At 38.2% G+C, this 27,847-nt stretch overlaps 1 protein-coding gene across 1 annotated transcript; it reads left to right on the top strand.

The window, feature by feature from the left end:
• Positions 1–25,870, top strand: ASB17 (ankyrin repeat and SOCS box containing 17). The gene is made up of 3 exons (XM_003411226.3): positions 1–401; positions 22,262–22,541; positions 25,664–25,870. Exons 1-3 carry the CDS (start codon positions 1–3, stop codon positions 25,868–25,870), a joined length of 888 nt encoding a protein of 295 aa, XP_003411274.1.
• The last annotated feature ends 1,977 nt before the right edge of the window (positions 25,871–27,847 follow it).

Raw genomic sequence — 27,847 nt, 5'->3', positions numbered from 1 at the left:
ATGAGTAAGTCTTCTAAATTATGTCGTAAGACTTCTTGTTCAAGAAGCAATATATTCTGCAATCTTATTGACAAAATTGTTAAAAGACCCTCCTTGCAATTTTTGGGTCAGTGGGGATATCACTGTTATGAACCTAGAATTTACAGGACACTGGCAAAGATTCTGAGGTACGTCGACTTGGAGGGGTTTGACATACTACTCACAGATTATATTGCATTTGTGGAAAAATCAGGATACCGTTTTGAACTGAATTTTAATCTTGAATTTACCGAAATATGTGTGAATACAATTCTGTACTGGGTTTTCGCCAGAAAAGGTAATCCTGAATTTGTGGAATTGCTTCTGAAGAAGACAAAAGACTATGTTCAAGACAGAAGTTGTAACCTGGCACTAATATGGAGGTAATAATTTCATATTATGTTTTTCACCAAAAAAGAAAATTTTATCTTTAGGAAATTACATTACTTTTTTTTCTAAAATGAATTTGCATAGTGGCTAGAGATGGATAAGAAATTCTGACTTATTTGTTCATTCTTTCATTCCTTCATTATTTATTCAATAATTTTTTTACCTAGTATGTACCAGTAAATTACTAGTGGTTCTGTTCTATACAGCTCACATGTTAGCATGAGATGCTTTTATGTAACACTGTGATCTCTTCTTTTTGAAAATATTGACTGCATATCTGTAGTATGTACATAGTTGACTTTTAAAGTACAATTGAGAATAAACACAAATCTTCACTAAGTAGTAATACTTATTAAACTCAGTAATTCTCTGTGTTAAACTTTGATATATTTGACTCCAAATTCTTCAGAATTAAGCACAATGAAAGCCAAGTACTGCATTCTGTCTGTTATAAAATCAAGTTTTCACATAGTCTGAACATGTGAATTTAGCTAATGAATATTATTGGGGATCTTATGAAAATAAATCTCCAATGTGACCTCTTTGTGGAGTCCATAATATAGATTCTACCTAGTTTTGTACTAATTCCAATTTACTCTGTGGTTACAGGTATTAGTCTAATTAGAACAGATGTGCATTTGTTCATTCAACAAAGTATTCTTGAGCACCTTACTATGTAGCAGGCACTGTACTAGACACAATAATAGGAGCTTGTATCTAGTGAAAAACAAGACAGACAAGATCAGTTAAAGACTAAACCAATTTAGGTTCTGCTGAAGCAGAGTTGCTTTCTCTGGAGAGGACTGGGTTGCTTTCCTAAACGATCACCCAAGTACATGAACTGATAGCTGTGATCTGGAAATGTCGATAAATAAAACCACAAACAACACTTTCTGGTTGTTTTAAATACCGTTATATTTTCAACTATAGCAGAGATCAGCAGCTTCTAACTCTGAGTGCCACTAGCTCAGCTAAGTAATTAGCCTGTGAGTATCCCTGGCAGACCCATGGCAAAGAAAAATGGAGCTAAACGGAGGAAGGACAAATAAAAAGAGGTAAAAATGTAAGGATTGAGGGGGAAATGAAAATAAAAGAAAGAGAACCACACAGTGGGATATAATAGAGTGCCACTGACAACTGTCTTAAGTGACTCTCAATGGCACATTTGCAACACTGCCTACCCCTAAAAGAGAAAGAAAAATCTGCATTAAAATTAATAAATTTTCATTCAATGCATCTAGAAAGTGAAACTCATTACAAGCCAATTCTATTTACAACATCTTTTGAAACTTTCAGAATCATAAAATTTTTCATTGTGAAAAAATAGATAATACAATTGCCAATTCAACATTTTTCATTTGTACAATTTAGTGATACCAATGACATTAATCATGTTGTACAACCATCGCCACTAATTGTTGAGAAATTTTCCGTCATCATGAACATAAACTCAATGCTTCCTAAGCAGTGACCCTCCCTTCCCACCTCCCTCCCACACCTGGTAACCCCTAATAAAACTTCAGTCTCTATACATTTGCCTAGAATTGTAGAATTTTAGATTTGGATGGAGCCCAAGAATTCATTAGCGAAACTTCACCCTAGACAACAACCTCTTGTAGATAATCAGTGGCTGATGTACACCTGGTCTCAGCTTGACCTCACTAGCAGTAATGAGTTAACTATTTCCTGGTAACTATTTCTTTGCCCTGGGGACTCTTCTCTTTTCTAGCTATACACTTTCCCTCAAAGATTTTTTATAGTCTCATGACTTTAAATATCATAGATATGGATATATGAGATATAGATGATATATCTAGTGGATTTGAACTGCGGACTTTTTGGTTAGCAGCTGTAGCTCTTAACCATTGTACCACCAGGGTTTTCAGATGATATTGAGATTATAAATAATATATGAGATATAGATATGACATATAGATATATGAGATATAATGTATGAGATTTAGATAACATATGAGTTATAGTTACATGAGATATAGATACATTAGATATAGATTATGAGGTACAGATATATGAGATATAGATACAGGTACAAATATACAGACGTATAGATATAGATATATTGTTGTTGTTAGGTGCCATTGAGCTGGTTCTGACTCACAGTGACCCTATGTACAACAGAACGAAACACTACCCGGTCCTGCAACATTCTCACAATTTTGCTATGCTTGAGCCCATTGTTTTAGCTGTTGTGTCAATCCATCTCATTGAAGGTTGTCTTAGTTATTAGGTGCTGCTATAATAGAAATATCACAAGTAGATGGGTTTTAAAAAACAGAAATTTATTCTCTCACAATTTGTTGTTATTAGGTGCCATTGAGTCTATTCCAACTCATAGAAACCCTATGTACAACAGAAGGAAACACCACCTGGTCCTGAGCCATCCTCACAATCGTTGCCATGTTTGAGCCCATTGTTGCAGCCAGTGTGCTAATCTAGCTTATTGAGGGTCTTCCTCATTTTTGCTGAACCTCTATTTTACCAAGCGTGATGTCCTTCTCCAGGGACTGGTCCCTACTGAGAACATGTCCAAAGCATGTGAGACAAAGTCTCACCGTCCCTGCTTCTAATGAGCATTCTGGGTGTACTTTTTCCAAGACAAATTTGTTCATTCTTCTGGCAGCCAATAGTATATTCAATATTTTTCACCAGCACTATAATTTAAAGGTACCAATTCTTCCTCTGTCTTCCTTATTTATTGTCCAGCTTTCACATGCTTATGAGGTGATTGAAAACACCATGGCTTAGGTCAGGTGCACCTTAGTCTTTAAAGTGACAACATTACCCTTTAACACTTTAAAGAGGTCTTTTGCAACACATTTGCCCTATGCAATGCATCATTGAATTTCTTGACTGCTGCTTCAATGAGCGTTGATTATGAATCCAGGTAAAATGAAATCCTTGCCAACATCAATCTTTTCTCCATTTATAGTGATGTTTGCTGTTGGTCCCATTGTTAGGATTTTCGTTTTCTTTATGTTGAAAGTAATCCATACAGAAGGCTGCAATCTTTGATCTTCGTCAGTAAGTGCTTAACATCCTCCTCGCTTTCAGCAAGCAAGGTTGTGTCATCTGCATATCACAGGCTATTAATGAATCTTCCCCCAATCCTGATGCCACATTCTTCATGTAGCTCAGCTTCTTGGATTATTTGCTCAGCATACAGATTGAGTAAATACAGTGAAATGGTACAACCCTGACACACACCTTTCCTGACTTTAAACCATGCCGTATCCCCTTTTCTGTTTGAATGGCTGCCTCTTGGTCTATGTACAAATTCCTCATGAGCACAATTAAGTATTCCGGAATTCCCATTCTTCCCAATGTTATCCAAAATTTGTTATGATCCGTACAGTCGAATGCCTTTGTGTAGTCAATAAAACACAAGTAAACATCTTTGTGGTATTCTCTGCTTTCAGCCATGATCCATCTGACATCAGCAATGCTACCACTTATTTCGAGTCCTCTTCTGAATGCTGCTTGAATTTCTGGTAGTTCCTAGTTGATGTGCTACTATAATCGTTTTTGAATGGTCATCAGCAAAATTTTACTTGTGTGTAATGTTAATGGTATAGTTCAATAATCTTTCAATTCTGTTGGATCTCTTTATTTGGAATGGGCACAAATAAAGATCTCTTCTAGTCATTTGGCCAGGTAGTTGTCTTCCAAATTTCTTGGGATAGACGAGTTGAGTGCTTCCAGGGCTGTTGAAACATCTCAGTTGGTATTCTGTCAATTCCTGGAGCCTTGTTTTTCGCCAATGTCTTCAGAGCAGCTTGGACTTCTTCCTTCAATACCATCGGTTCCTGATCATATGCTCCCTCCTGAAATGGCTGAACATTTACCAATTCTTTTTGGTTCAGTTACTGTATTTCTTCCATCATCTTTTAATGCTCCTGCATCGTTTAATATATTCTCCATAGAATTCTTCCATATTACACCTCAAGACTTGAATTTTTATTTCAGTTCTTTCAGCTTGAGAAATACCGAGGGTTTTCTTCCCTTTTGGTTTTCTAATTCCAGATCTTTGCACATTTCATTATAATAATTTACTTTGTCTTCTTGAGCAGCCCTTTGAATACTTCTGTTCAGCTCTTCTACATAATCATTTCTTTCTTTTGCTTTAGCTACTCTGTATTCAAGACCAACTTTCAAAGACTCTCCTGATATCCATTTTGGTCTTTTCTTTCTTTTTAATGAGTTCTTGCTTTCTTCATGCATGATGTCCTTGATGTCATTCAATAACTCATCTGGTCTTTGTTCATTAGTGTTCAATGAATCAAATCTATTCTTGAGATAATCTTTAAATTCAGGTGGTATATACTCAAGGTCATACTTTGGCTCTCAAAGACTTGTTCTGATTTTCTTCAACTTCAATTTGAACTTGCATATGAGCAAGTGATGGTCTGTTCCATAGTCAGCCCTTGGCCTTGTTCTGACTGATGATATTGAACTTTTCCATCATCTCTTTCCACATATCTAGTAGATTTGATTCCTGTGTGTGGTGGTTAAGATTGTGTATCAACTCGGCTGGACCATGGTTCTGTCTTTTAGCAGTTGTATAATGTTGTGATCACTTTCCTATTGAGGTTTGATATGTGATCACCACCATAATGGGATCTGGTGCCTTGGGTGCAGGGTCTATGGCAGCTCATTACCCCCTTCAGCCTTCATCTCTCCACCCTCTGCCACCTGACTCTTCCTGCTTGCCTTGCTGGGGCTTTTGCTTGTTGCAGATTCTGCAGCTGGCTCCTGTTCATCTGACCTCCAGTCCTTGGGATTTGAGATGGCAGCTTGCTTGAAGTCTTGCCTGCCAATCTTGAGATTTATCGATCTTCACAGCCTGTAAGCAGCAGCCCTGCTCCCCGGCCTGCCGATCTTGGGTTTGCCAGCTCCTGTGGTTATGTGAGTCAGGAGAAGCCAGCAATAGCCTTGCTTTCCAGCCTACCAATCTTGAGTTTGTCAGCCCCGGCATCCACATGAGTCAGGAGAAGCCTTTTTACTGCCTCACGGACTTGAGACGTTACAGCCTCCAAAAATCATACAAGCCATTTCCTTGATATAAATCTCTCTATATAGATAAATATCGATATGCTTTACTGGTTTTGCTTCTCTAGAGAACCCAGCCTAAGACATTTGGTATCAAGAGGGGTTCTAGAGAAACAAAATTCTAAGTATGAATTCTCTAAATTGGTTCTCAGGTCTGGTTAGTCTTAAAGATGCTGATGACTCTGTTTCCAGTAGTAAAGAGGGCACTGCTAATCCATGGCATGAGGTGGCAATTCAAATATGCAAAATATCACCACCAATAGATCAGGTAATGGGGAAAGGTGAGGCACTGGATGATTGCATGAAAGATACCTTTCTACAATTTTGTCATAACAAGAAGTATAAGAAAGCTGGTTGGTTGGTCCTACTTTTGCTAGATGAACTGGTGAAAAAAAGAGAGGACCTCTAGGGTCAAAGTTAAAGCAATCCATAAACAACCTCAACATTTCCACTAGTGCCTTGAAAGAAAAAGCCTTATTTCTTGTAGTAACACAGCTGATATTGCCAAAAACCAAACCAAGAGTCTTACTGTAAGAGCAGCTGAATTACACCAACTCTGCTGCCAACATTGAGGTGTCTGAAGTTAAAGTGAAGGCATTGATTGGGAAGAATTGCGATCCTGAAATCTGGGATGGGGACATATGGGCAGAGAATCAGAAAGCTGGAAACACTGAGCCCCTAAATTCCATTTAATCACTCCTGCCAACAGAACCATTAGCCCCTCCAATTCCATCTAATGAGATTAACCCAGCTTCGTCTAAAGTGCCTTTGCACGAGTCATTGCCTGGGACATCGCCTGAAACAGATGCTTTACAAGGCAATGCTGAATGTTCTCAAAACATTTCCCCACTGATTTTGGCTTCTAGACTTATAACTAAACCTAAGCCCCAGCGAGCTCCAAAAGATGAAGTACAAACAGTAACTCAGGAGGAGCTATGCTACACCCCGAAAGAACTGCTTGACTTTTCTAATATGTACAAACAGAAACCTGGGGTACATGTGTGGGAATGGCTAATAAGGGTGTGGGGGTAATGGTACAAGGGACATAAAGATGGATCAGTCTGAGTTTATTGATACAGGCTCACTAGGTACAGATTCTTCATTCAGTGTTTCAGCTCGAGAAGTTAGTAAAGGATCTAATGGTTTATTTGGTTGGGTTATTGAAGCATGGATTGCATGGTGGCCTACACTAAATCAAGTTGAAATACCAAACCTGCCTGTACACTGTAGAAGAAGATATCCAGAGGCTGAGGGAAATTGCATGCTAGAGTGAGTTTATCAGGTTAGACCCACAGACTTACAAACGGAGTGCTCGGAGGACACACTTTTCACCATATCAGTGAGGAACAAATTTGTGAAGGGAGCCCCAAACCATGGGACACCAAGTCAACATGCAGCCTGAGCTGACCGTCATGAACTCGGTGTCGTCTGGCCCCCAGAGTCATAAATTTGGACATGGACAGCAACACTCCATCATTAAATTGAAGTGGTATATACGAGATCGAGCCCAAGAAGGACTTGAAGGCACAAGTAAGGTGCATGAGGATGTAGCCCAAATGTCCATGGTTTCCACTTCTGTCACATTGTCTTCCATCTCCCAGTTTGTACCTATGGCCTCATAGGGAGTTCCTTATCAGTCGACTGAAGAAAACTCAGACCTGGTGTACAGATGGTTCTGCATGATATGCAGGCACCACTTGAAAGTGGACAGCAGCAGCACTACAGCCCATTTCTGGAAACTCCCTGAAAGACAGTGGTGAAGGGAAATCTTCCCAATGGGCAGAACGTCAAGCAGTGCACCTGGTTGTTCACTTTGCTTGGAAGGAGAAATGGCCAGATGTGTGACTGTATACTGATTCATGGGCTGTGTCCAGTGGTTTGGCTGGATGATCAGGAACCTCGAAGGAACATGTTTGAAAAATTGGAGACAAGGATTTATGGGGAAAAGGAATGTGGATAGACCTTGCTGAATGGGCCGAAGAAGTGAAGATATTTGTGTATCATGTGAGTGTTCACCAAAGGATGACCTCAGCAGAGAAGAATTTTAACAACCAAGTGGATAGGAGGATGCATTCTGTGGAAACCAGTCATCCTTTTTTCCCTAGCTACTCCCATCTTTTTTTTTTTTTTTTTTTACTCCCATCATTGCTCAATGGGCTCATGAACAAAGCAGCCATGGTGGCAGGAATGGAGGTTATGCATGGGCCCAGCAACATAGACTTCCACTCATCAAGGCCGACTTGGCTCCAGCCAGTGCTGAGTGCCCAATCAGCCAGCAGCAGAGACAACACTGAGTTCTTAATATGGCACAATTCCTCAAGGTGTTCAGCCAGCAACCTGGTGGCAAGTTGATTACATTGGACCACTTTCATCGTGGAAAGTGCAGCGTTTTGTTCTTACTGTGTAATAGACGGATACTATGGATATGGATTTGCCTTCTCTGCACACGGTGCTTCTGCCAAAACTACCATCTGTGGACTTACAGAATGCCTTATTCACCTTCTGGCATCCCACACAGCATTGCCTCTGTTCAAGGGACTCACTTCACAGCAAATGAAGTGTAGCAGTGGGCCCATGCTCATGGAATTCACTAGTCTTACCATGTTTCCCATCATCCTGAAGCAGCTGGCTTGATATAACAATGGAATGGCCTCTTAAAGACACAATTACAGTGCCAGCGAGGTGGCAATACCTTGCAGGGTTGGGGCAATGTTCTCCAGGAGAATGTATATGCTCTAAACCAGTGTTCAATATATGAAATCTCCCATAGCTAGGATTCATTGGTCCAGAAGTCAAGGGGTAGAAATGGGAATGGCACCACTCACTATTACACCTAGGGACTCACTTGCAACATTTTTGCTTGCCGTCCCTGCTACCTTATGCTCCTCAGGTCTAGAGGTCTTAGTTCCAAAGGGAGGAATGCTCCCACCTGGAAACACATCATTGATTCCATTGAACTGGAAGCTAAGAATGCCCCCTGGCTCCTTATGCCTCAGAATCAATGGGCAAAGGGAGATACCATACTGGCTGGTGTGATTGATTCTGATTACCAAGAGAAAATTGGATTGATATTACATGATGGAGATAAAGAAGAGTATGTCTGGAATGCAGGAGATCTCTTAGGGTGTCTCTTAGTACTATCATGCCCTGTGATTAAAGTCAATGGAAAACTACAGCAACCCAATTCTGACATGACTACTAATGGCCCAGACCCTTCAGGAATGAACGTTTGGGTCACCCCACCAGGCAAAGGACCATAACCAGCTGAGGTCCTTGCTGAGGGCAAACGGAATACAGAATGGGTTGTGAAGAAGGTAGTTCTAAATACCAGTTATGGCCACAGGACCAGTTGCAGAAATAAGGATTGTAATTGTTACGAGTATTTTTGCTTTGTATGTGAGCATCAAATATTTTTGTTTTCTTCACTTATAAAATATAAGTTTTAAATGGGGCTAGTTCATTTTCAGTTGTACGCATGTTGGTTGTATCACATTAGGCAAATTATGACTTTGTAATTGTCTTTATTCAGAGATTATGTATGTTTCGGGGGATGTGTACAGGAGTCAAGTTGACAAGGAGTGGGCTGTGATGGTTAAGATTGTGTGTCATCTTGGCTGGGCCACGATCTCAGTGTTTATATGTGATCACCCCCAGGATGGGATCTGCTATGAGAAGCCAATTAGCTGAGAGGGAATTTCCTTGGGCCTGTGGCCTGCATCCAAATGTAAGTGGACATTCTGGCTTTTGCCCTCTCTGGATTCTGCAACTGCTTCCTGTTTGTCTGACCTCCGGTTCTTGGGATTTGAGCTGGCAGCTTGCCTGCAGATCTTGAGATTCATCAGTTTTCACAGCCTGTAAGCAACAGCCCTGCTCTCCCGCCTGCTGATCTTGGGTTTGCAAGCCCCTGCTGCTTCATGAATCGGGAGAAGCCTGCAACAGCCTTGTTTTCTGGTCTGCTGATCTTGGGTTCACCAGTCTCTGTGGCTACATAAGTCAGGAGAAGCCTTTTTCCTGCCTTACGGATCTGGGACATTATAGCCTCTAAAAACTGTGTCAACCATTTCCTTGATATAAATCTCTCTCTATTTCTCTCTCTTTCTATATATATGTATATATTCATACACTTCACTGGTTTTGTTTCTCTAGAGAGCCCAGCCTAAGGTGTTGTGTATTCCATCTGGGGAGGTCCATGTGTATAGTTACCGTTTACGTTGTTGAAAAATTTGTATTTGCAATGGAGAAGTTGTTGGTCTTGCAAAATTCTATCATGTGATCTCTGGTGTCATTTCTATCACCAAGACCATATTTTCCAACTACCGACCCTTCTTCATTTCCAACTTTCACATTCCAATCACCAGTAATTATCAATGCATTGGATAGCATGTTTGATCAATTTCAGACTGCAGAAATTGGTAAAAATCTTCAATTTCTTCATCTTTGGCCTTAGTGATTGATGTATAAATTTGAATAATAGTCATTTTAACTGGTCTTCCTTGTAGGTGTATAGATATTATTCTATCACTGACAGCATTGTACTTCAGGATAGATCTTGAAATGTTCTTTTTGATGATGAATGACATGCCATTCCTCTTCAATTTGTCATTTCCAGCATAGGAGACCGTGTGTTTGTCTGATTCAAAATGGCCAATTCCAGTTCATTTCAGCTCACTAATGCCTAGGATATCAATGTTTATGTGTTCCGTTTCATGTTTAATGATTTCCAATTTTTCTAGATTCATATTTCATACAGTTCACATTCCCATTATTAATGGATGTTTCAAGCTGTTTCTTCTGATTTTGAGTTGTGCCACATCAGCAAATGAAGTCCTGAAAGCTTGACTCCATCCACATCATTAAGGTTGACTCTACTTTAAGGAGGCAGCTCTTCCCCAGCCATATTATGAGTGCCTTCCAACCTGAGGGGCTCATCTTCTGGCACCATATCAGACAATGTTCCACTGGTATTCATAAGGTTTTCACTACCCAATGTTTTCGGAAGTAAACTGCCAGGTCCTTCTTAGTCTGTATTAGTCTGGAAGCTCTGCTGAAACCTGTCCATCATGGATGACCCTGCTGGTATTTGAAATACTGGTGACAAACCTTCCAGTTTCATAGCAACACTCAAACCATCATAGTACAACAAACTGACAGACGCACTGTGGTCTCACAGTTTAAGAGGCTATAAGTCCAAATTCAGGGTACCAGCTATAGAGGAAGGCTTTCTATCTCTCTTTTGAATATCCTTGTCTTAATCTTCCCCTGGGTCTAGCAGGTTCTCAGCACAGGGTCCCCAGATCCAAATGACATGCTCTGGTCCTGGCTCTTCTTTCGTGGTGGTTCTGAAGTCCCTGTCTCTTTGTCACTTCTCTCTCCTTTTATCTCTTGTAAGATAAAAGTTGATGCAGGCCACACTCCAGGGAAACGCCTCTTACGTTGGATCAGGGCTGTCACCTGAGTAAGGGTGTTGCATCCCACCCTAATCTTTAACATAACCTAAACTTGTCTCATTAACCACAGGCAGAGATTTGGATTTACAACATGTAGGACAATTACATCATATCACAAAATGGAAGATAACTACACAATAGTGAAAAATAGTGAAAATTATGTCCTAGGCAAGTTGACACATATTTTGGGGGGACACAATGCAATCCATGACAACAGTCTTCCTCTTTTTCACTGGCCTTCTACTTTACTAAGCATGATGTCCTTCTCTAGGGATTGGTCCCTTCTGATAACATATCCAAAGTACCTGAGACAAAGTCTCACCACACTTTCTTCTAAGGAACATTCTGGCTACACTTCTTCCGAGACAAATTTGTTCATTCTTCTGGCAGCCCATAGTATATTCAATATTTTTTCACCAACACTATAATTTAAAGGCATCAATTCTTCTTCTGTCTTCCTTATTCATTGTCCAGCTCATACGAGGTGACTGAAAACACCATGGCTTGCGACAGGCACCCCTTAGTCCTTAAAGTGACAATTTTATCCTTTAACACTTTAAAGAGGTCTTTTGCAGCATATTTGCCCAATGCAATATGTCATTTGGTTTCTTGACTGCTCCTTCCCTGAGTGTTGATTGTGGATCCAAGTAAAATGAAAATCCTTGACAACTTCAATCTTTTCTCCATTTATCATGGTACTGCTTTTTAGTCTAGTTGTGAGGATTTTTGTTTTCTTTATGTTGCGGTGTAATCCATACTGAAGGCTGTCATCTTTACACTTCATCAGTAGGTGCTTCAAGTCCTCTTGACTTTCAGCAAGCAAGGTTGTGTCATCTGCATACCGCAGGTTGTTAATGAGTCTTCCTCCAATCCTGATGCCCCATTCTTCTTCATATAGTCCAGTTTTTCAGATTATTTGCTCAGCATGCAGATTGAATAAGTATGGTGGAGGATACTACCCCTACCCACACCTTTCCTGATCTTAAACCACGCAATATTCCTTTGCCTCTTGGTCTATATATAGGCTCCTCATGAGCACAATTAAGTGTTCTGGAATTCCCATTCTTCACAATGTTATCCATAATTTGTTAAGATCCACAAAGTCAAATGCCTTTGCATAGTCAATAAAACACAGGTAAACATCTTTGTGGTATTTTCTGCTTTCAGCCAAGATCCATTTGACATCAACAATGATATCCCTCATTCCAAGTTCTCTTCTGAATCCAGCTTGAGCTTCTGGAGGTCCCCTGTTGATGTACTGCTGCAATCACTAGAGATACACACACATACACACACACACACTCACTCACACAGTTGGCCCTCCGTATACGTGTGTTCCACATGCACGGATTCAACCAACCATGGATTAAAAATATTTAAAAAAAAAAGAAAGTTCCAAAAAGCAAAACTTGAATTTGCTGCACACCAAGCACTACACTGAATTTTGGAGGACGAAGTGATATAGGCATAGCCTGGTGTAGCCTCTTGCCATTTCACAGATACCCAGGCTCTCTCCAGCACTGGTTGGTTGAGCATTGTTCACCTTGCCTCTCGTTTGTTCACTACTTATATGTATCCTTTTTTTTTTTGTCGAAAAAGTGGCTCCTAAAAAGCAATTAAGTAGTCAGAACAATCCCTAAAAGACTAAGTGTGAGGGGGTTGAGGAGAACAAGGGGAAGGAGTTGAAGTCTAGTGAGGGATGTCTGGCTAGCTATGGAAAGTGCCACAGCCTGAAGAACTGAAAGATACGGGAGAATTGCCATCGGCATGAGCTCAAGAAACTCATAAAAGAGAAAGGCTACCTTCTAGAGCAAGTCTTCAGTTGTGAAGAAACAACTATTTACATAATATTTACATTGTGTTAGTTATTATAAGCAATCTAGAGATGATTTAAAGTATAAGGGAGGATGTGCGTAGGTTATATGCAAATACTATGCCATTTTATATAAGGGACTTGAGCATCTGCAGATTTTGGTATCCGTGGGGGTCCTGGAACCATATGGATACTGAGGGATAACTGTATATAGGGATGACTGTGTGTGTGTGCATGTGTGCACACATACATATATACATATCATACCTATTGCCGTCTAGTCGATTCTAACTCATAGCGACCCTATAAGACAGAGTATATCTGCCCCATATGGTTTCCAAGGAGCACCTAGGTGGATTCAAACTGCTGACTTTTTTGGTTAGCAGCCATAGCTCTAAACCACTACGCCACCAGTTTCCATCATATATGCATATACACATGTATATATATATGTGTGTGTGTATATATATATATGTATATATATATATACAGCCATCCCTCAGTATCCACAGGGAATTGGATGACTCTGTGTGTGTGTGTGTGTGTGTATATATATATGTATATATATAAAACCAAACCAAACCCACTGCCGTCGAGTCGATTTTGACTCATAGCGACCCTATAGGACAGAGTAGAACTGCCCCATAGAGTTTGCAAGGAGTGCCTGGTGGATTCAAACTGCTGACCTTTTGGTTAGTAGCCGTAGCACTTAACCACTACGCCACCAGGGTTTTATATATATATATATATATATATACACACACACACACACATATATATACATATACACACACACATATATACATATATACACACACATATATATACATATATACACACACATATATACGTATATATATACATACATATATACACCAGTGACTCCCAAATCTTTATTTCCAGCCCTGACCTCTCCTCTGAGTTCCAGACTTGTCCTATATTTGGCTGTCTAGCCGTCATCTCACATAGCAGCCCAAACTTAACAGAGACAAAACAGAGTATTGATTTAACTTACCCTTTTCCCTGCCAGTTCTTCTGAATTCCCCACCTGATTAGCAACTCCTGTTGCTCAAACCAGAGATCTAGGTTTTCTACTTCATTCTTCTCTTTCCTTCACCAACACATCAGCATGTCCTTCCAATCTTACCTCTAAAACATACCCCAAATCTGTCCACTTCTTTTCATCTCCTCCATTTCTAACTTAGGTGAAGCCATAATCACCTCTTGCCTAGACAACTGCAACCGACTCCTAACTAGTCTCCCAACTTCTACTCTTCCTTCCCAACCCCCTTAATCTATTCTTGACACAGAAGTGTGAGTGACATTTTAAAAATCGCTCCTGATTAAAACTCTCCAAAATTTTCCCACTATAATTGGAGTAAAATTCAAACTCAATACCTCTTTTTTAAAAACCCTACATGATCCAGCCCCTGAATTTCTCTCTAAAAGCCAGTCTCATGTTACCCTCTCCCTTAAACATTCTATTCCAGTCACACAGATCTTTCTGCTTCTTGAACATCTTCAAGTTCATTCCTGCTCTAGAGCCTTTTTAGCAACTATTCCCTCTGCCTGAATATCTCTTTACGCAAATCTTCCTAGCTTGTTCTTATCAGCTAGATCACAGTATAAATGTCACCTCTTCAGAAAGGTCTTCTCTGGCCACCCAATCTAAAGAAGTTACATAGTCATTATCACAGCACTCTATTTTAATTCTCTGCCCAGCACTGGTCACTATCTGTTTTTTCGGTGTCCATTTTTTCATTCATTTGTTCATTATCTACCCTTATTAGAAAGTAATCTCTGGGAAAGCAGAAATCTTGACTATTTGTTCACTATTGAATACTCAGTGCCTAGAACTACAGAGTAAGTGCTCAGTCAAGATTTTATTAAATGAAGAAGTAAATTTTATACAGCTTTATTAGATACCTCTTTCTCAGAGTGAGCTGAAATCTGCATCCAATTCTCCAACACTCCTCCCTGAGGCTATAGAGAACAACGTCCACTTACTGTCTCTTCCACATGCACATATTTGAACACTGCTATTATGTAGGGTTTTTGGGTTATTATGTACCCATAATGAACACCTTGTTTCATCTCTTGCTCTTTATTTCTACAGCAGCAGCATTCTTTGGTCACTCCTATACATAACCCTGTTTGATGATTTCTGTATTATTACTGTTGTTGTTAGCTGTCGTCGAACCTGTCCCCAATTCACGGCAACCCCATGTACAAGGGATCAGGCTTTTGTGATCCATAGGGTTTTCACTGCCTGATTTTTCAGAAGCAGATTGCCAGGTCTACTCCATCTTAGCGTCGAAGCTCCGCTGAAACCTGTTCAGCATCATAGCAACACACGAGCCGCCACTGATGGGTGGTGGCTGCACATGAAGTGCAACAACCCGGAATCAAACCTGGGTCTCCCAAACAGAAGGCGAGAATTATATCACTGAACCACCACAGCTCTGCTCCCTATGATTAAAGGCAGGGAAAGCAGTTAGTACTATAGGAACATGCCAGGTACAATGGCAGCTCCAGAATTTCCACACAGGAAAGTTTCGGACAGCAATCTGAAAGTGGGAAGATGGTTACGGAGTTGCTTGAAGTTGAATCTGCAGAGCAAGTATAGTGTGCTTACTAGCTCATATGCTTATTTGATAGTTTTGGGGGTAGAACTAATTTCTCTCTACCACCATGCCACCCCCGCAGCCCCCAGAACCTCCAGCCTCAGATTTCCTCAGCAGCTTCTCACTGTCTTCTAAGTAAAGTCTAATCTCCTTAGCTTACATTCAAGGCCCTTTACAATTTGGTTAAAATCACCTCCTTTCAGCCTTCTCTCTTACCACCTCCCTTTCATGTATCCTATGCCAATGCTAGGGTGATATTGTAAAAAGATGAAGAGCTAGAGTCAGACGTGTCTGCATTTAAATACTAATTTTACCAGTTGCATGAATTTGACAAGTTATTTAACTTTTCTGGACATCAAATTTCTCACTTTTACAACAAGGAACAATTAAATTGGATTGTTGTGACGATTAAATAAGATAATGCGTAGATTCTCAAAAAACTACTTTTTAATATTCTAAATTTAACTGTGTGTTGTTCCTCCATACAGGCCTATTTCCTCTTCTTGAAATAACATTGTCCTATTTTTATCTGTCTAACTTCTATATTCATCCTTCAAAATTCATCCCTATTTCTCCTGGATAGAAGTAACTCTCCTTCCCCAGACTCTTCACAACATTACTACCTTGCATTAAAAAAATTTGTATACATGATCTCACCTCATCTTTCAAAACAAGTTACCCTTCTTTATGTCTTTAAGAATACATTTGGTAATGGAAATGGGAGTACTTTTTCCTTCAGTGACTCTAATTTTATTACTGGCTTTCTATAAAACAGTAAAATAAGTAATAAGAGTAGTGTCATTGGTCCTGGACACAGGCCTCCTGTGTTTGAACCTCAGTCCAAAATTACTTAAAATTTCAAGAAAATTACTGAACATTTTTAAACTTCAATTTTCTCTTCTGAAAAATGAGAACAATAACTACCTCAAAAGGCTATGAGGATTAATAATGTTAAAAGATCTAAAGTATTCCACAGTGTCTGACTCATAGCAAACAATCTATACATTTTGCAGTTATTTTTCTACTTCATTGTTGTTGATGTTAGATGCCAGCGAGTTGGTTCTGACTCACAGTGACCCTAAGCACAACAGAATGAAACACTGCCCAGTCCTGTACCATCCTCAGCTATGTTTGAGCCCATTGTTGTAGCCACTGTGTCAATCCATCTTATTGAGGGTCTTCCTCTTTTTTGCTGACTCTCTACAAAGCATGATGTCCTTCTCCAGGGAATGGTCCCTCCTGATAACATGTCCAAAGTATTTGAGACAAAGTCTTGCCATCTTCGTTTCTAAGGATTATTCTGGCTGTACTTCTTCCAAGACAGATTTATTCATTCTTTCGGCAGTCCATGGTATATTCTTCTTCTTACTAAAGCAAACTTGACTCATAGCAACTCTACAGGACAGTGTAGAACTGCCCCCATAGAGTTTCCAAGGAGTGACTGGTGGATTTGAACTGCCGACCTTTTGGTTAGCAGTCAAGCTCTTAATGACTATGCCACCAGGGCTCCTTAAATTAATTGACTAACAGATAATCTCATTCCCTTAGAGCTTTAATAGTGCTTGGCACTTGTAGATGCTCAATAATTGTTGGTTTAAAAAAATTGAGATTATAAATTAATTGACTAACAGATAATCTCAATTTTTTTTTAAACCAACAATTATCAAGCACCTATGAATTGCCAAGCCCTACTAAAGCTCTAAGGGAATGAAAATAAGATGCCCCTTTCCAAATTCCTCCTATAACCCTCACTCTAAATTTAGATTGGTTTGAGCCCCCTTACCTCTCAAGTTTTCTCCCTCCCTAGGTAATCCTCTATTCCTAGGAATTTAAATCTTCCTCTGAGAAAACTAGCATATATCATTGCCTACTGGGTTTCTCCATGTAGATATATCACAGATGTCTCAAAAAATTATAAATCTGTTTCATCCCAAGAGTGAACCAGGGTTAAGTCTTTGATCCTCTTCTCTCTCTGAACTCTCTTCCTTGGTATCATGGCTTTAAGTACAACCTACATGCTGATGATTCTCAATTTTTTATCTCCCATCTAGCCCTCTTTTCTAAACAACAGACTTATACATCTGACCACCAATTCAACATCCTCACTTGAATGTCTAATAATAGAAATCTCAAACTCACCATGAATTCCTTCCCCTTCCCCTAAAACCTACACTACCTGTTACTCCTTCCCTCCCCTTGCTTTTTTAAGGAAAACCCCATTTGTCTAGTGCTCAGGCCAAAACTCTGGTGTCGTTCTCGAAGTCTCTTTTTCTCATACATCTCACATCCAATCTGTCAGGAAGTATACTGGTTCTACCTTCAAACTTGATGCAGAATCTAACCACTTCCACTGCTGTCACCCGGTTCCAAGCTAAGTGGTTTCCCTCCTTCTATCTTGTAACACATTCTCAACATAGCAGCCAGAATGATTTTAAACAGTGGTATCATGTCACTTTCCTACTCAAAATCTCCAATGGCTCCTCCATACCATTTAGAGTAAAAGGCAAAATTCCCACACATGACCTACAAGGCTCTGAATGATGTGGCATTTCATTACTTCTGTCCTCATTTCCTGCTACTCCCCACCTCTTCCACCCTTTCAACCATACTAGCTTCATAACTCTTCCTTCACCACTCTAGGCACACTCCTGCTTTGTTGTCGTTGTTGGTAGTTGCTGATGAGTTGATTCTGACTCACAGCAACCCTGTGTGTGCAGACTAGAACTGCTCCATATGGTTTTCAAGGCTGTGATCTTTTAGAAGCATATCACCAGGCCTGTCTTCTGAGGTGCCTCTGGGGAGTTCAAACCACAAACCACCTGCCTTAGGGCCTTTAAATATCCAAATGGTCAACTTCTCAACTCCTAGTTTTTGACCAAATATCTCCTCTTTAGTAAGACTCTCTCCTAACATTCTATTTAAAATTGGAAAATGTCCCACCCCCAGTACTTCCATACTTTTTATCCTACTTTACTTTTTGTTTTTTAGTTAGTACCCATTACAGTCCAACATACTGTGAAATTTGTTTGCTATGTTGATCGCATATTTGCTGTCATTCCTCACAAGATAGCAAGAGTCTTTGTCTTCTTCACTGATGTACCTCAAGCACCTAAAACAGTGCCTGGCATATAATACATATTCAATAAATACTTGTTGAATAAATAGATGGACAGTAGTTGAAGTTCAAGACAGTCAACTGTATTGAATATCACAGAGATAAAATTATTATGGAAAAGCATATTTTGAATTTGACAGCCAGAAACCTAAGGGGAAAGGGTAGAAAAATTTTAGAAATAATTATCATAGCTACAAAACTGAATCATTTTCTGCATGTCTATATGGAAATATTATGCCCCATTTCATAAGCATATATGACAGGTTCTCTGATACAGAGGGTTCAGTTCATTAACCTCACATTTAAAAAGTGATTCTTGCTTTGCTTGCCTCACTCCATCCATATAAGTACTGTTATAATTAACTGTCAGTACAGATTAAGCAAATTTTGGTTTATAGTAGCATGCTCTTTAAACATGAGGATTAATCATATGTCATTTGGGTACAGATTAGACTTTTAAATCTCGTTTTAAACCTATTTGAGCTTGAGTTATGTTCTTAGCATCTTTTATACAAAATATCTTCTAAATGTAATGTCAGTCTTAGAATCAACTAATATCTCAAAATCTTAACAACTACCACTTGTGGCATATTTTGTCCTCTTAATTCCCCTGAATTCTCATATCTGTAAGACTTGTAAGCCAAATATCTCCTTAAGAGCTAGCAAGATGAATAAATTAGATTACTTTTGAAAAATTTAAATGAGTCCACATAACTGAAAATCTTAGGCCTGAAGATCACAGAATAACTTTCAGGGCATATCAATATTTATTAATATTAATTCAAAATGATAGTTAAAATGTCAATGAATAAATATTTGAGTCCCTATTATGGGCAAAGCATTGTTAGGCACTTGAGGATATAGTAGTGAACTAAAAAGACAAAAATTCCTACCTCTGTGGAGCTTAAATTTTTATAGATTATCTTGCTCCCCTGTTTATTTTGAAGATGAGAAAATTAAAGATGAGTGATGTTAAGCAAGTTGTCCTGAATGATAAGGGTTTAGCTGAGATATGTAAAGTCTCATGAGGAAAAAACATCAGAGTAATCAAAGAAAGCTTCAGAAAAGAGTGAAGGCAAAGGACCTTATAAGTTGAACAGTATCTTATCGTTGAGCAAGACTTGCCCCAGAATTGAAAAGGGAAGAGAAGAACATATCCAAAGTGAAGAAATGTGAAAGATCTGGATGCAGTGGTGACTTGGGAAACTAAGTGCTAATAAGCAGGACAGGAAATGCAGAAGTAGTCATTTAGGAGTTCAGTTTTGAATGTGTAGAACTATTTGTGAAAAAGTTGAGAGTCCAGGGCAATACTACTCTGGAGATGATTTCAGGAAAGATTATATATATATATATATACCTATCTATCTAATATGATACTCTGCACTATAACACAACTTTGTGTGTGTGTGTGCTTTAGGTGAAGGTTTACAGAGAAAATTAGTTTCTCATTAAACAATTAATACACAAATTGTTTTGTGACATTGGTGGCCAACCCCGTGACTTGTCAGCACTCTCCCCTTCTCTATCTTGGGTTCATTCAGCTTTCCTGTCCCATCCTGCCTTTTCATCCTTGCCCCTGGGCTGGTGTGCCCATTTAGTCTCACGTACATAGCTGAGCTACGTGTATTATTTTGTTTTTTTTTTTATGGCCCTAACCTTTGGCTGAAGGGTGAACCTCAGGAGTGACTTCAGTACTGAGTTAAAAGGGTGTCCAGGGGCCATACTTTCATGGTTTCTCTGGTCTCTGTCAGACCAATAAGTCTGGTCTTTTTGTGCAATACGCTATTTTTAAAAATCAAAATATTCTAGCATTTCAGAGCTTTTTAAAGCCTTGGAGATGACCTAGGTAGTCTAGTAATTTTGGAACTGTATTCTTTGGAGCCCCTGACAAGGAAACCAGTAGAGAGGGGGCATCTAGGACTTCCAAATCCACTTCAGCCAGAGAGGATCTTTTCTCAGTTTTACAGGATTCTTCAGATAAAAACAGTTCAAAAACAACTCATCTACTGCAAAAGATTCATTTTATATAATTAGTTCCGGTATAACAGTCCGCTAATGTTGGTTTATGCTTGTGTCTGAAACATTCTTTCCAATCTTCTTTTTGGCAAACACCTACTAGAACTTCAGGTCTTAGCTCCAGGATATTCGACAGGCAGTGACTGTTTCAGTTAAGTGCCCCTCCTCAATGCTTCTGTAGTGCCCCAAGCATGCTTCTATCATAGCAATTATCACCTTGTATTTACTGAATTACTTGTCTGTTTTCCTTAATGGACTAAAACCATCTTGAGACCAAGGACTGTATCTTTCATCTCTGGATGAGCAAGTGCTAAATAAATTACTTAGTGAATGAATGAGCAAATGAATAAGTAATACATGAGGAAATTGAACTCAGAGAGGTCTACTTGCACAAGATCACACAGGTAGTTTGTTGTTGTTAGGTGCCGTTGGGTTGTTTTTGATTCATGGCAACCCCATGTGACAGAGTAGAACTACCCTATAGGGTTTTCTTGGCTGCAGTCTTTACAGAAGCAGATCACTAGGTCTTTCTCCCATGGAGCTGCTGGGTGGGTATGAACCACCAATATTTCAGTTAGCAGCCAAGCGCTTAACCATTTGTGCCACCAGGGCTCCCTCACAGCTAGTCTGAGGAAAACCTGGAACCTCCAAGTCTCCATTGTTTATATACCATGCTGCCTCCCCCTTCTTAATGAAGTATAATATTAGTTATCCTTAAATAAGTCTTGCCTTTCTCTGTATAGTTGTCCAAAACCAAAACTTATACTCTGCTGATCTGCAGAATACATTAGTATTTTATTAGGCAAGTCAGGAAAATTCCACAGACAAGGACCATGAATAAATTCCCCTTTCTTCAGTCCTAAAAGTTATGTTTAATTGGCTGAATAAAAGCTTACTATTATAAAATCCCCTGTGGTTGGTTCTACCATGTTCTATCCATTTACAGAGACCAATTCAATAGCAAATATAAGTGTGTCTATTAAATAAAACAGTTGCATGCACTATATAAAACTTGGGAAATAAAACCATTGTTCTGCACTAGAGAATAAAAGATTTCAGAGGAGCCTCAAAACTTCCCTAAAGAAGGAAAATAAAATTCTGCCCTTGAGATACCCAAAAATTCCCTCACCATAATGTATACTTTTTAATCCCATGAACATCAATTCTAATATTATGAAAAAAAAAAAAAACCCAGAATCAAGGTAGTTGTACTTACTCTTTTTTTTTAATCAAATATTCAAACTCAATTCAAATTCAAGTCTGATACATGACCAAAAAGAACTAAGCAAAAAATAAATATATATGTATATATATAAACATATGTATATATATATATTTTTTGCTTAGTTCATATAAATATGTGTTCTTTCCTCGTTTTTTATTTTAGATTTCACAGAGCTACATCAGTTTTATAAATCTGGTCCTAATCAGTATGGGTTTCTCAAATGAGAAACATAGAATTGCTATTATTAAAAGTAAATGCTTTTCACATATCATAAATCTTTTTTTTTTTTCTACTTGTTTTTACAAATGTAAAGAATGTTTAGCTGTATAGTAAGTGTTTTCTTAAGTTTTGACCTCTGGGTTGGCCTAGATTCATAGAGTGGAGAACTCTTTGTAAGATACATACAAAGGTAAAGTTACATTGAAAATCACCTAAGACATTGAGTATTTAAGACAATGCTATTATTTTTCAATTACCGTTAAGACAAGTGTTTACCATGTGTCTTAATTCTATCTTCAATGAATTTTTATTTTGTTTGATTCACAGAACTTTCACACCAGTGTACTGCCCAAGCCCACTAAGTGGCATCACGCCTCTCCTTTATGTAGCTCAGACAAGACAGTCCAATATCTTGAAAATACTCCTGCAATATGGGATCTTAGAAAGAGAAAAAAATCCTATCAACATTGTGTTAACAATATTGCTGTATCCTTCAAGAGTGAGAATAATGGTTGATCATGAATTGGTAGACATCCAGGAAGATGCCAAAACATGTTTACTGCTATGTACCAGAGTGCTTTCTGTCATTTCAGTAAGGGAAATAGAGGTAAGTAAAATATTTTTCTTTAGGTTTGGGCTCAAATACTGATCAATTTTAAGATAAAATTGTGAAGGCAGGAATAAAGTTAATTTTTTATTGATGGATTACATCCAGCGACAAATTAATCATTGACTATATACTTATGAATTAAAAATGACAAAGTTCAAATTATCTCAAACATTAGTTCTTTATTTCATAATTGTTTATCTTCTAAATATGAGATAACTGTTAAGCTAAATGCATATTTTACTTTAGTACATATTAAGTATATGTATGTAATTATTACATTCTAATTACATAATAAAAACTAAAAACCAAACCCACTGCTGTTGAGTCAATTGCAACTCATAGCAACCCTGCTTATTAAGACTTCCATGGCTCTTAGAAAAAAAAAATTAAAAATTTAACAAACCTCCTTTCCAACGTAATATTTCAAAATGAGAGTATCATTTCTCCTCACAAATACGATCAAATATCAAGAAAAAGATTTTTCTCCTTCAAAATCCCCAAATGATTTTAAGCATACATAAATACACAAAATAAAGGCTTAAAATATTTATTCAATTAAAAATGTCTATCCCTCCAAGATTCAAAGAGCTTTTCCTTGAGAAGGTTTTTGGAATAAACCAATTTTAGAGAAAAAATAGACCATGTAGAGCATGTTCATCCTGTCAAAATGAACTGCAGTTGTACCATGTCCACCAGTAGCAAGAAATAGGTCTGCTTAATCAGGAGAAAACTACACCTAAAAATCTAAACCAAACTGCCAAGGAATCCAGCAATTCTCCTAATCTTTAAAGATATATCTTCAGAAATAATCTTAAAAAAAAAAATTATTTTTATTATTTATTTATTTATTTTGTTAGAAGGGATCAAATTCTGCTGATTTTTTTGTTTTGTTTTTTAAGCTTCAAAAATAAGTATCAATCATCCATGTCTGGGCAAAATTTAAGAAAGCAAATTGGTCAAATTATTTTGCCAGCCTACTTAAAAAAAAAAAAAACTTGCATCTTGAGTAATTTGCTTGTACTTGGACAGATCTAGTGTATTGGTCCTGCACAATTACTACAAAACATATAAATTCTCAACCAGTTCCATGAATGCTATTCCAGAGGTACATCCACAATGGAGAAGTGCTAGTATAAAGTGAGTTGACCAAAATCACTTGCCTGAGTGGCAAAGAATTTATACCTGAGTTCCAACCAATTGCAGTTTAATAAGCTAAAGTAGCATTAAGCAATAATGTGAGGGGTAGCATAAAAACTGGCTTAAAGATCACTTTAAATGCCTCTGCTTTGGATTTCCATGCCTTCCAGCAGCTTCCCCTATCATAACCCTGCACCCAGTGCCGTCGAGTCGATTCCGACTCATAGCGACTCTATCACACCACATATATTTTATATGTGTTTAGATATCTTTACGTATAGATCACGGGCTTGTGAGCACAGAGACTGCATTTTGCACATCCTAACAGAGTGCTGAGCATATACTAGATATTCTTTCAATAGTATATGTTGATCGAATAAATTATAAATCACTTAGAGCGAAAGTGTCATGTTGCCTGTAGAATATAGGTTCTATTGGACAAACATCTCTAATACACCAACTCCCTTTGCTCCCAAGTCAACCTAATAACATTTAGCCTCTGGAATTAAATCTTTTAAAAGGTACCATAAGAAACTTAGAAAGGTATCTTTCATTTGGACAGACCTCCCATTATGTTTTCTTGTGGCTCGGCTGTATGATGTTTAACTCTACAATGGTTGGGATCACCTGGGGAACTTTTAGAATTTATGCTATTCATATCCAACCCCAAGCTAATTGAATCAAATCTCTGGAGTAGAACCTGGGCACTAGTATTTTTTAAGGTTCCCCAGATAATTCCAGAGTATAGCCCAGGTTGACAACTACTACTATAGAAGAAGAAAGTGATAAAACTTAAGTGTATGAACCATCTAAAACTTAAAACGTACCCAGATTGAGTTATAAGAAATACGAGAGTAAGTCAAAAAGTACTGCTACTAGGGTTTCATACCTGCACAGGTTTATTCCAAACAAAATGTGTTTTAACACTTCTCTGCGATCAGCCGATGGCTGCCGACAAGTTCTCTCAGTAATGTACTTGTCTTAGTCTCACTTTTTTTTCCCCAAAAAAAGGACACTTAAAAAAAAAAAAAAGGATGCTTTTTGTGCCATGGAAAAAAATATTTTGAGGTCAGGCTAATACCAAAGTTTTTAAAAAATTCAATTAGACATCTTTCCAAATCATTGAAGCTTTGCAACAAGTTTATGGAAATATTGTCCCTCGTAAAACAACAGTTTTATATGGATCAAGCGTTTTAAGGAGGGTCAGGAAGAACTCAAAGATGAGCCAAGAGAATACCACTTAGAAGGTTATGGTGACTGTTTTGGGGGATCCCAAAGGGAGAATCTTGATAGATTTTCTTGAAAGACACAGGATGATCACAGGGGCTTATTCTGAAGAAGTTTTAAGAAAACTGAAAACTGCGTTGGTGAGAAAAGGCCAGGAGAGTTGCGCCAAGGAATTTTTTTTTTCCATCATGACACTGCGCTTGCTCATTCTTTGAGAGTACCAAGGGTGGTCCTACAAGAATTTCATTGGGAAACCTTACCCCATCCACCCTACAGCCCTGACTTTGCCCCTTCAGATTTCTTTTTGTTCCCAAAACTCAAAGACCATTTAAAAGGAACACGATTTGAGTCCCTCAAGGATGCCAAAACTGCAGAATTCTTCAGGGAAGGGTTCCCAGAAACCCAAGAGAGATGGAAATACCACGTTCAGAAGTGTATAGACCTAGATAGAGGATATGTCGAGAAATAATAGCTTCATATTTTGATATTTTTGTTTAATAAAGGTTTAAATGATTTTGTAACAACACTTTTTGACTTACCCTCATAATTTGCTTTGTGTCTTTAGATATATTATTTAAGTTTTACGTATCACTGTGAGAATATACTACATGCCTCAGGTAAAAGTGCTTTGGGAAAAAAAGTTATAAAGATATAAAAATTTAAGATCTGTTTTCTGAATTTAAATAGAAATATTAGTAATTCAGACTAATCCAACGATTAATATTATAAAAGTAAAATATTTCCCTTTTCTTCAGACACAGCTGAGTTTAGGAAGACGTCCAATTATTTCGAATTGGTTGGATTACATTCCTTCAACAAGATACAAAGATCCATGTGAACTAGTACATCTTTGTAGACTGACCATCAGAGCTCAACTATTAACCAACAATATGCTCCCAAATGGAATATTTTCACTTCTAATTCCTGCTCGTCTACAGGACTACCTGAATTTAGAAAGCTAATAAACTTCATTATGCTGAGTTCTTTAAGCTGTTAACGATTATACGGCTTAGAAGTTAATAAACTATTACCTTCACGCAAATATTTGTTGCATTGAACATTCTATTAGAAAATGTATTTTCAACTATATGAATACATTCAATGGTTTCATAAATAAATTATGTCAATTATTGTACAATGTAGTGGCTTAAAAAAATCATAGTAATAATCTCTTACCTCAAATTGTAACTGTTTACTACCAAAAAAAAAAAAAAGAAAATGTGTTTTCACATGACATCCTAAATGAATCGCCTTTTAATCAACAAGTGGCTCTGCCCATTACCTTTCTCTGTGTGGGACAAATTACACACATCTTGATGCAAGGAAATAAAAGATTACATCAAAATGATAATGTTACCAGTCAAATTTGTATGTTATTACAAAGAAACTTATCTAAATTTTTAAAAATTTATTCAAATGCAATTTTTTTAAGGTTTTTTCCTTTTGTGTACCTAGGATACTAGAATTTTCTCTATATATGTAATCAAACAGGTTTTAACACAAAGATTAGCACTGGGAGACAATTCTCCTTTGGTCTCTCACATTTCCACCCATCTTATGAGCTGAGGCACTAGCTGTCTTTTATTCTGGACTAATTTTCCAAGGATGTTTGTATAATGAGGAGCCTTGGGAGATATAGTGTCTCCCTCTGGAGCACAGCACAAGTTTGGTTACTGTCCAGCCTAATAAAGATAATGCCTCCCTCTGGGGCAAAGGTAAAGCAGGTTTTCTTAAAGCACGTTCATCATAAAAGATTGGAGTTTGCTAAGCTCAGGTTCCTCACCTCTGACAAATCCACTGAGCATCTACCTGGGCCACTGCATGTCACCCCTGTGGGAGCTGAGGGTGTAGCAAGCAGAACTGACACAAACATGAAGCTCATACTTCTTGCTGTGTCATTAGTAATAAAGTCCTTTGTTTAATAAAATCCTGACCTAGGAGTCCCTTGTCTTCTGTCAACCAACAGGAAACTCTGGCAAGCTAGCCCACTAGTGTGCAAGATGGGTAAAAGTCTCAGACCCTTCACACTTCTTGCCTATGAGCATCTTTTCCCACCCCATCTCTGTTTCTTAAGGCCTACTTTAGTGGATTACAGCAGATGGTAGCCATTTCCACTGTTCACTTGCAATCTGAAGACAATCAGAATTTTGACAATGCATAGTGAAAAGGTTTTCATTCTCTCCCACAGCAACAGAATAAACACTGTGAACTGGTATTGTTAGAGTTTCTGAACAGAATGGAAATAGCAAAGTAGCAAAGACATGAGCAAGATAACTAGATTACTTGCTTTTCCTTTCTCCCCACTTTCATTCCTGTGAGGTGCAAATGCATTATAGAATTGAATTATAGAAATGTTTATTTATACACTTAACCAAAATACATTAAATACAACAGCATATTTTAGGGAGCCCTGGTGGCACTGTGGTTAAGCGCACTGCTGCTAACCGAAAGATCTGCTTCGAACCTCCCACCCACTCCACAGGAGAAAGATGTAGCAGTCTGTTTTTGGTAAAGATTACAGCCTTGGAAACCCTATAGGGCAGTTTTACTCTGTCCTTTGGGGTCAGTATGAGTTGGAATCAACTCCACGGCAACAGGTTTGGACTGGTTTTGATTTGAGCATATTTTAAGTTCAAAAATAAATATGCACAAAGTTCAAACTATTCATAGCATATTAACACTTGAATACTTCTTTTACTAATAATATATAATAGTTATATATTTTGTTTGAAAATGTGTTAATGTGAAGAAGCTTGAAAAAGTTACCTTTAATTCAGCATATAAAGAAACACTAGATTACATACTTTAGCAAAGTTCTTTTTACATTTATTCTCTAGTTCCCATTTTTTCTCTATCCTCCTCTTCTTAGATCTTCAACTCCAAGACAGCCTAAAGAATGTGGCCTAGTCATCACTTTTACTGAACATCCCATTGCTGTC

This window comes from Loxodonta africana, chromosome 3, assembly GCF_030014295.1.
Source record: "Loxodonta africana isolate mLoxAfr1 chromosome 3, mLoxAfr1.hap2, whole genome shotgun sequence".
Lineage (NCBI taxonomy): Eukaryota > Metazoa > Chordata > Mammalia > Proboscidea > Elephantidae > Loxodonta > Loxodonta africana.
Note: the sequence above shows the minus strand (reverse complement) of the source record. Positions and strands in the feature narration are given on the sequence as shown.

Bases quoted from the DNA above. Each gene is read 5' to 3' on its own strand.
- ASB17 (XM_003411226.3), top strand. From the start codon at position 1: ATGAGTAAGTCTTCTAAATTATGTCGTAAGACTTCTTGTTCAAGAAGC. The intron at 402-22,261 runs GTAATAATTTCA...TTTGATTCACAG, and splicing joins AACCTGGCACTAATATGGAG to AACTTTCACACCAGTGTACT. The intron at 22,542-25,663 runs GTAAGTAAAATA...CCTTTTCTTCAG, and splicing joins TTTCAGTAAGGGAAATAGAG to ACACAGCTGAGTTTAGGAAG.